General features: G+C 34.7%; 1 protein-coding gene and 1 non-coding gene across 4 annotated transcripts; one reads left to right on the forward strand and one right to left on the reverse strand.

The window, feature by feature from the left end:
• The first annotated feature begins 2,315 nt into the window (after positions 1-2,315).
• On the forward strand, positions 2,316-6,179 carry LOC125220869 (serine/threonine-protein kinase D6PKL2-like). Of its 3 annotated transcripts, none has more exons than XM_048123005.2 (3): positions 2,316-2,519; positions 3,205-4,257; positions 5,113-6,179. In XM_048123005.2, the coding sequence occupies exons 2-3, from the start codon at positions 3,332-3,334 to the stop codon at positions 5,999-6,001; spliced, it is 1,815 nt and encodes a 604-aa protein (XP_047978962.1). In that variant the 5' UTR covers positions 2,316-2,519; positions 3,205-3,331; the 3' UTR covers positions 6,002-6,179. The 3 variants fall into 3 exon arrangements, with proteins under 3 accessions (XP_047978962.1, XP_047978966.1, XP_088920569.1); XM_048123009.2 differs by having other exon boundaries at positions 3,330-4,257; XM_089064443.1 differs by lacking the exon at positions 2,316-2,519 and adding an exon at positions 2,590-3,025.
• A 362-nt stretch (positions 6,180-6,541) lies between these two features.
• Positions 6,542-6,614, reverse strand: TRNAF-GAA (transfer RNA phenylalanine (anticodon GAA)). Its single transcript has one exon. It is a non-coding gene; the product is annotated as a tRNA-Phe (tRNA).
• Positions 6,615-10,357: the final 3,743 nt, after the last annotated feature.

Below are 10,357 nucleotides of genomic sequence, written 5' to 3' on the forward strand. Positions count from 1 at the left end.
AGAAGTTAGTCTTGGGGAATAGAATGAATTCTTAAATAATCCCAGATCAAAATCTTACATAAGCTATGCATATGTATGTGTATGTAAATCAAATGATAACTAGCTTAATGTGATAATTTCGTAAACTCGTCAATTCAGTATAGGAAAATACAAATGAACACGAAGACATAGTTGACTATTGATTTCACTGTGTTGACATTTTTAATATACTGAATTGACGAGTTATCACATTAAGCTAGCAGTTATCATCCTAACACGATCATGTATGTATGTATGTATGTATGTATGTATGTATGTATGTATGTATAAACTCACACGCGCATGCACGTGTAAAAGGAGATGGGGAAGTTCAAATTTGGTGCCTTGTCCGAAGATAGTAATGTCATTCTGGATATTGGGACATGTTTGCCTAACACTACAACGACAACAAACACAATAATGGACTTAGGCCATTCATATCCATACATTCATGATAAATACACCACAATATATTTAGAATAGGAAAAACAATTCAACAAAAGCAATCCGTATGATTATTAATGTGAAAAGGAAAGAAACAACTCATTTTATGTACTGCGTGTGAAATTATGTATGATAACAATATTATATTGCTAGATAGACGTGTTTCGTTGATCGCCGTCACCACACACTGTAAAGTGCAAACAGATTTGTGGTGACGGGAAGGACGTCGGGTAAGGAGGGCTCATCTCATTCTCATTCTCATTCATGCATGATGCATCATCATGATTTCGTTGTCACGGATGGTCCATTGGGTTGAATAATATGGATAATAATACTAAGTCAATCACTGTCACATTCGGGACCTGTTTGGGTTCGGCTGTTTTCAATTTTTTATTTTCATCTAATTTGACTTGAGATTAATATGGTGCACCCAATTATCCATACGTTAAAACAATCATAATTGACCAATTTGACTCCATCGGTAATTGTTGATATCATTAGACATTTTTTTATATTTAATTTACGGAGGGTGGGAGTCAGATTTTGAATGTTCCATCCCTATGTAATTGAACAAGATTTTTTGGAAAGAAAAGAAAACAAGTAGTACTCCTAAAATATGATAATTAAGATCTGAATATCACTGCTTGATTTTCCTTTCCAAGTAAAAGGAAAAAGAGAGCACTTTTTAAGTTTGAAAATTAAATCACTTAATACTTCTTAAATCTGTGCCATTTCTGTTGTAAATATAGATTGATTTCTTATTTCAGTCCAATTTTCATTAATAGTAATATTTTATGTTTTCAACTTTAAAGTATTTTGAACACATTTCTAATGTTCTTTTTTCAACTGTCCACTCTTAATGTGTTCCAAAAACTGTCCCAAAAATGTTTTTTTCTTAAAAATGAGACATTTTAAAATCTGGATATTTCATGAAATTAGCTTAAAGTTAGAGAATTTTAAAATATTTTAAAAGTTGGGACAAGGGACACTATTAATAGTATTTCATATATTTTGTTAAAATGATGTCGTTTTATGTGTTGAGAATTGAGATGAATCAACCTCAAAGTATAACAAGACATAACCAAATTTGTGAAAAATGCTAGTAAAAGTTTGTTACATTTGGATAAAAAAAACAAAAAATGGTACTACACATTATAAATAGGCTGAAAAATAGGGATATAAAGCACTATTTACAATTACATATGTATAGACTTCTTTCAATGACAATAAAATTCACTACCGTTATTGAAATGCATTATAGATTAAGAACCGTTTTAATCTTATTTTGATTAACTTCTTTTTCTACATTAATGTGAAGCACTTCTCATTCTTTCATCTAATTTTGTGTCTTCTCATCTGATTTTATAATATACTACTCCATTTCTTAGCAATTTTTTATTACTCATTTAATTATGTCAGAAAATAGTACTCCTATTTATTTCCAGAATCGTTAACAATTAAATTTAAGAATTTGCTCATGCCCTATGTGTTTTTAGCTCCACTCATATACTACTAAGAAAGAAGCTAAGATAAAAATTGAAAAGTTCACAAACTCAATAATTTTGTAATGATAATTTCAATAATCGATTACATATTTACATGTGACAGCTCAGATGGGATTGATTTCGCCCAATAGTTACATGTCCCACTTTAGTTTTTGCAGTATTATTAATTTATTATAGAGAAAACGACAAAAAATAAATTAAAAGGAAAAAAAATTTAAGCTAAACACACATTTCAAAAAGATAAAAAGAAGGGAAACCATAAAAAATGGGGTTTAACCGTTTTAGTAAAGTGATTAGTAGTGATTTTCAGTAGCTTTGACCGTCCACACACTCACAGTGATGATGATTCTCTTCTCCTAATAAAAGGTAAGAGTCTTTGAGCATCCAAATTTTCATTGAATCTCTCTCTCCTCCACTTGTGACACACCCCATAATCCGCCAAACACAACGGAACGAGGCCGTGTATGGAGCCGTTTTCTGTCTCTGTATACTGATTTTTAACTGCCAAAGCTCTAAGCCCAGAGGAATAATCTCTGATCATTGCGAGTTTAGGTGATTTTTCTCCATCCTTGTGTTTTCAGCTTTCAAGATTTGATTTTTATGTTAAGATCTGTGGTGGGTGTGTGATCAAGATCTGATTTTTATGTGGGTGTGTGAATTTCTGTGTTTCTTGATTGATTGTGTTTCTTGAATTTTGAATAATCGCATGCCATCATAGAAACTGTTGCATTTGACTTGATTCACTGCCATTTTTTCGTTTCTTTCTGGTGGTCCTCGATTCCCTATGTGAATTTTGTTTTCTAGGTTTCGTCTTTTCAGGTTTACTGGAAGTGGGCTTGGATTTTTTTATGCTTCTGTTAAAGCCTCTTTTTTTGGGGAAAAAAAGTAATTTTGTGGTGTGTTCTGTGATTGACTAGTAATTCTCAAATTGTGCCATCACTCTCCCTAGCTTCCTTTTGGAATTCCTTTTTCAATCTCTCTATCTATTGATGCTTCATAGACTCCTTTTCCAGTTTTGCTTTTTAAGCTTTTGAGTTTGTGGGCTTTTAATCTTTCTGGTACTAGCTAATCTCTTGAGTTTGTTCATCTCTGTTTGATGCTATGATATTCTGATTTTTGATGTTTAAATCTTGCACAACACTTGATGGTTATGCTTGTTGGTAATTTTGATTGACTGAACAAACTTCCCTCTTTAGTTATGTCAAGAGATTTACTTGTTGGTGATTTCAATTGACAGGGTTGTTGTTCCACAGAGTTGGAGATAAAATGCTTGGGGTGTTATCGTGGGCATTATAGCGATTGTAGCCGTTATGCAGTGTTTTTGTTGTATCTAAGTCTTAAAAGAGTAGCTTATTGTTTCAGTGATGGCCTCGAAGACTGGCTCTAGGAATCACCTGGGATTGCAGCAAAAAGCTGTCGGCGCTCATTATGCAGTCACGGCGCATGATCTCAAATCTTTGCCCCTAAAGACTAACAAGCCGAAGCTGAGTAAACCAGAGAAGGCTGAAGAATCTGGTATGGATACTACTGGGGAGCCTAGAGAAGATGTTGAGTCCAAACTATCTCAAATTAATCTTGAGGATTCGTCGAATGTGTCACCTGGTCACTCAGATTCCAAATCTGAGCAAGTGTCCACAGCTGGAGATGTTGATGTACGCGAGAATGAAGTCTCCATCGAAACTTCTGAGGATCAAGAAAAGAAAATATCTAATCCATGCAGTGCGAAGAACAGCTCCGTTTCTGCAAAGATTAGTGATGCACCAGCAAAAACTAGTGGAAGTGCCAAAGTGAGCGATAGAGTAGAGCTCGAGAGTGGGAAGAGCAGCGTGTGCCGTGGAAGCACTGGCAGTGATGTGAGTGATGAGAGCACCTGTAGCAGCTTTAGTAGCGGTATCAACAAACCCCATAAAGCAAACGACATACGATGGGAAGCCATCCAAGCACTTCGATCCAGAGATGGTGTAATTGGATTGAGCCATTTCAGGCTGCTGAAAAGATTAGGTTGTGGAGATATCGGGAGTGTTTATCTGGCTGAGTTGACCGGAACTAAATGTTATTTCGCAATGAAAGTTATGGACAAGGCATCTTTAGCTGGCCGTAAGAAGCTTCTCCGTGCTCAGACTGAAAGAGAGATACTCCAGTCCCTCGACCATCCCTTCCTTCCGACTCTGTACATCCATTTTGAAACCGATAAATTTTCATGTTTGGTCATGGAATTCTGCCCAGGAGGAGACCTACACACTCTTAGACAGAGACAGCAAGGAAAATATTTCTCCGAACAAGCAGTCAAGTAAGATATTTTCTAACCATATGAACTCTTTAGCAAAACTAGAATGGAATTTGGCTCTACATTTTCAGCATATCTGACAGTCATATCATGCTTATTATTGTCATAAAACTAATTTTCTGCAGTGTTAATTTGCTAAAACCAGACACATATATACCTTCGATATTCATCAGTTTTCAATGTCTCAGTAATGCATAGACTGTCGAATCTCTCTGTTGGTTGAACCTCACTTAAAAGATTAAGTTTTGTGACTTTTCTATCCCAAGACTATTGTTCCAAATTTCCAATGCACCCTCAAGTCTTTATATGGTTTTGTAGTCTCCCTCCCATGTTTCTCGGAGCAACTTTTTGGTAGACAATATTTCTCTTTACCATTATTGTTTACCCTCTCCGTATCCATTTTTCAGATGCTCTTTCTTCTTTTTCTTCTTCTTCCTCCATTTTTGGGGGTTTTGGGTTAGGCTTCAAGAACTATTCAGTGCTATAGATCTTATCATTACGAGCTTTTCTTCATTTAGTTTCATATCTTACTACCTTGCATCATGCTGTCATCTTCGAACCTTTCAATTGTGCACGCGTGGATCTGTTTATATCCACCATAATCGAAAGTGGCTTTAACACAACATTGCTGAGTAAAATACTGAGTTTGTTAAGTAATTCTCACATATTTGGTTGCTTCTGTCAATTAATTAAGTAGCCTTATATATCTTGTGATCAAATGAAGTTACTATGCCATATATTTGACTGCATGTATTTTAAAGATTTCATTTTTATGCCATATGTGATTGGTAAAATGAGGAGATATCAACAAATAAAAAGGTTTGAGCTCCTAAATTATTCTCATTTTTCTTTGGTCAGGTTTTATGTTGCAGAAGTGCTGCTTTCGTTGGAGTATTTACACATGCTTGGGATCGTTTATCGCGATCTCAAGCCAGAAAACGTCCTTGTCAGGGACGACGGCCATATCATGCTCTCAGACTTTGATCTCTCACTTCGTTGTGCTGTCAGCCCTACTCTGGTGAAGACCTCCTCTCTCGACACCGACCCCCAGCGCAAAACCCCCAGTTACTGTGCCCAACCAGCTTGCATCGAACCATCCTGCATTACGCCATCGTGCGTCGTCCCAACATCGTGCTTCTCTCCGCGTCTCTTCTCCAGCAAATCCAAGAAGGACAAGAAGCCCAAGAACAAAAACGAAATCGGCAACCAAGTGAGCCCCTTGCCCGAGCTGATGGCCGAGCCAAGCAACGCCCGGTCGATGTCTTTCGTCGGTACACACGAGTATCTGGCCCCCGAGATCATCAAAGGCGAAGGCCACGGAAGCGCAGTCGACTGGTGGACATTCGGCATCTTCCTATACGAGCTCTTATTCGGCAAAACTCCCTTCAAGGGATCCGGCAACCGAGCCACACTATTCAACGTCGTAGGGCAGCCTCTCCGCTTCCCGGAATCGCCCGTTGTCAGCTTCGCTGCTCGGGACTTGATAAGAGGATTACTCGTGAAGGAGCCTCAGCACAGGCTGGCCTACAAACGAGGCGCCACGGAGATAAAGCAGCACCCTTTCTTCGAAGGGGTGAACTGGGCGCTGATACGTTGTGCCACCCCACCGGAGATCCCGAAGCCTGTCGACTACGAGCGGCTGCCTGTCCCCGCTGCAGCACCGGGCAACGAAAAGGCGGCTGCCGCTGCTGCTGCTCCTGGTGGTGATCAGAAAAGTGACAAGTATCTTGAGTTTGATTTCTTCTAGTGGCAAAAGGTGTGAGAAATGAGTGTGTGGAGGTGGATTGTTTGAGGTTGGATAGCTACAGAATTGAAGTGATATGTATAATTTGTGGTAGGGAAAGAAGGTTGTTGGATTCAAGGAAATGTAGGACCAAATTATAAATGGTGTTTTCATCATCTGTTTAGTCTTTAATGTTTATCCATCTCTGTCTCTGTGTGTTGCTCTTTCTTCAACCATATACAACTGCACATTGCTTAGGGCGTGTTTGGCTATGCTTATTTTAGAGGTTTTAATATGTTCAAGATTTTGTAAGGTGTTAGGTGTAAGAAGTTATAATTTGTCAAAAGGCTTGAATAATTGAGCTTATAAATTGAGGAGCTAGAGTTGTAAGTTGAGTTTCAAATTAATCCTTGAAAAATGAGTTACTATATGTTTAAATGGATTGTGAATTTGTGATAGCATTAAACTGTTTTGAGGGATAAAAAAGAGAATTCGGAAGCATTAAACTGTCATTTTGAGGGGTAAAAAGGAGAATTCGCATTTATTGGTAGAAATAAAAGAAAATGCGGTGAACGTGGATCGAACACGTGACCTTCAGATCTTCAGTCTGACGCTCTCCCAACTGAGCTATCCCCGCTATTGATAAATATATGTAGATTTTGTTTATATATTACTTCCTTCATCCCGGATAATTCGTCCTAGTTCCCATTTCGGTCCGTCCCATATAATTTGTCCCATTTTACTTTTACCATTTTTAGTAGTGGAACCCATATTCCACTAACTCATTCCTACTCACATTTTATTATAAAACTAATATATAAAGGTAGGACTCACATTCCATTAACTTTTTCAACCCACTTTTCATTACAATTCTTAAAACCCGTGCCCGATCAAAATGACCCGAATTATCCGGAACGGAGGGAGTACTTTCGTATTTTGTTTAATACTCTAGTGTGCCAGATACTTCTCAGTAATTAGATGCATGTCTTATTCAATACACTTGTAACCTATTTAAATTAATGACAAATCCGTTTATATTCTAAAACCAATAACTACTAAGTATTAAATTACAAATGCCTCTTATAAATTGCATCTAGGCGAGTTTGTAGTTGTAGCGTTCCCATCTGTTCTCTCTCATCGACTTGGTGAAGATGGGCTCTTGCATAGATAATTTGTGATTAGTGTTTTAAAAAGCAGAATGCAAGAAGGACGATGGATGTGTGTTAGTTATATCGTTGGTATGGATGACATTGGAAAAATGTGCTATCGTGGAAGGTTGATCATGACCATTGAAAAATTGATTGAGGAGACTTATCCGTACAAACCGAATGAGTGTGTTTCATACCATAGTTTTTGTCAAATAATTTAACCGAATGAGTGTGTTTCATACCATAGTTTTTGTCAAATAATTTGTTTCTTTCACGTTAATAATTTATATTTTTTTGTTACAGGCATGATTGTGGTGTCTCTCTAATGCAATTTATGGAACAATTCAAAGATTCCAAAAAAAAATGTCATCAAGGTAAAAATTATTCATAATATGCATTAAGCGACTATTTGAAGTGAGATATTACTGTAAGAATGACTAATTGGATAAACTATAGTATAATATATCTTATCATTTGACGTTATCATCTGACGGGATAAAAGACATGATCAAAAATATTGGGGAGATTAGCGGATCTTGAAAAAGTCACTGAATGGCATTGTTAATATTATATATTCTGTTGTCAGATACTAATTATAGTATTATGTATTACAAAATATGACAGGAGAATAGGATTAATGAAAGATTTGGAGATGTCATATGTCGCGAACTCTTCCTCTGCTCTAAACGTCCCTATGTGATTTAAGAGGATGATTCCAAAATCTCACTCCAGCTGCAGACAATATGGATGAAGGTGATGGCATGAAGTGTGTGATACAAAAACCAAAATATCTACAATTGCTAAAGGCAACCGATCCAAATAACAATGCATGGACGAACAATAAAAAAAAACACTTCCAACTATAAAATCATTCTAGATGGTGGCAACAAGTATGAAACGAAAACCAAATATTTATACTCGCTTAAAGCTGTCGATCCAAATAATATTATTATGGCAATAAGCGAATTGAAAGTCCCAAGCATTTTCCCCCCTAGGTAAAGTTTATTACTGTCTCCGTCCCATAAAAATATGAGCAATTGATATGGCACGAGAATTAAGACAAAATTGGTAAAGAGATGTGACGAGAAGAGTAATTAAAGTAGTGTTAGTGGATGGTGAAACTCACATTATTAGTAGTGTATAAGGTGGTATAAGTTGTAAACAGGTTGATGTATATAGGTAATAAATTGGGATAACTTTCCATAAATGGAATGCACATATTTTTGTGGGACGGATGAAAATAGATATGCACGTATTTTTATGGAACGGATGAAGTATGAGTTTGCATTTTAAAAATATTTTTCTTATATGTACATTATTATGTTACACATATCTCATTGTTTTTTCACGCCCAAGGGGCTGCGGATTTTGAATGCAATAGCCATTTTATGTAACGAAAACATGAGTTACGCTCGATGTCTTATGCTCTTGCCAAATGTGTAACACCCCGAAAATGTAAACGTTTGAACCAAACTACGTATTCTCAAATTTGATTAAAAATACATCGTTGCTCTCCTATAAACTCTGCAATTAATTTTAGGATAAGAAAACATAGTCTTATTATCCACAAATTCACTCTTGAAGACCGAACTAGAGACCAAATTAGGGCCATCCATTTTCTTAAGCTTGTGGTTAGAATTAATTTACAATTAATATAATATTTTATTCAATAAAACTTTTTTTTAATTTTAATTTTTATTTATTTTTAATTTTTTTAATTTTTTTTTCTTCAATAAAAATTTATCGGAGTAAATAATGAACTAAATGAAGTATGTAATGAAGTAATTTTGGCATGTTATTGAAATAATGATACAACAAATTTTAGTGTTAAACGTAAGCGGTAGTAATGAACTATATTCAATAAATAATGAACCAAATGAATGTTAGTAATGAAGTAAATATGACATTTTATTGAAATACAATGTTAACTGTGTTAAACGTCAAGCAGTAGTAATGAACTTGTTACTTCATTCAGTCATGCTATTATTTCATTCCATTAGTTCATTACTTCATCCTGTTAATCTATTACTTCATTCAGTCATGCTATTACTTCATTCCATTAGTTTATTATTGCTCCATAATGTGTTATGACATAATTATCTTTCCGTTGAAGTAAATTCGGTATGTAATGAATGCGAAAATTTACTTCATAACATACTTTCATTTAGTTCATTATGCAGTGAATATAGTTCATTATTTACTCCAACATGCAAGTTTTTATTGAATAAAAAAAATAATTTTTTTTTAAAAAAATTATTTAAAAAAAAAAAAATTAAATAAAACAAAAATAAAAAAGTATTTATTAAATAAAATATTAAATTAATCCTAACCATAAGATTAAGAAAATGAATAGTCCAAATTTAGTATCTAGTTCAGTCTTTAAGAAAGGTTCATCAGAGCTCATTATATATATATATATATATATATATATATATATTCAATGACTCAGGTTGTTAACATACATGCAATTCTACGCAAATAGTACTGCAAGAGTCAAGTAGTCATATATTTTGGGTTTATTAGGTAAACATGACATCAGAGAAGTCTTGAATCGTTCCATTCTGCATGTCAAGAAATACATTTCATTTTCGATACAGTACGATCTAACTATTCATAATACATGCATGTTATTTATAACTAATTAGTTTTTTCAAGTTAAGAAGAATCATAACTTATGTTTTTTATGCCGTAACAATGATAATTCGAATTAATTTCATAAATATATTAGTAGTATTAAACTATTACTTGTATATCAAATTGGTTATTAAAGTTTATTTTATTTCAAAATAAATACTAGTACATTTTATACTCTGTATTATGTAGTTTAATTCATTTTTTTATTTGATTTAATTCCACATACAATTAAAATTCCACATAACTTTATGCTGGGCAAATTGTTAAAAAAATTTTTATGAAATTTTATCAAATTCTGGTCTATCATGTAACTTTGAAAATCAACCAAAAAAGTTACGAAGTTTAATACTTCCTGTATCCCACAGCGTAATTTCCGACCTCCTACATGAATTGAGTTATTTACTAATCACTCTAATCTAATTAAAAAAACATAAATGTCATAGTTTTCAAACAACCAAACTATTCTCCCCGAGCATCAGCCGATGATACTATATGTATCTGAATTGTCTGTGGCTCTGTGCAAACATTTCACACATTTGTCTCTGATAATCTAATATCGCATTTATGAATGTTCTATGAACTCACTATTCTATGTACC

The sequence above is a fragment of the Salvia hispanica genome, chromosome 2 (assembly GCF_029641045.1).
Source record: "Salvia hispanica isolate PSC_SH4W2 chromosome 2, Shi_PSC_v1, whole genome shotgun sequence".
NCBI lineage: Eukaryota > Viridiplantae > Streptophyta > Magnoliopsida > Lamiales > Lamiaceae > Salvia > Salvia hispanica.

Bases quoted from the DNA above. Each gene is read 5' to 3' on its own strand.
- LOC125220869 (XM_048123005.2), top strand. From the start codon at position 3,332: ATGGCCTCGAAGACTGGCTCTAGGAATCACCTGGGATTGCAGCAAAAA. The intron at 4,258-5,112 runs GTAAGATATTTT...TTCTTTGGTCAG, and splicing joins TTCTCCGAACAAGCAGTCAA to GTTTTATGTTGCAGAAGTGC.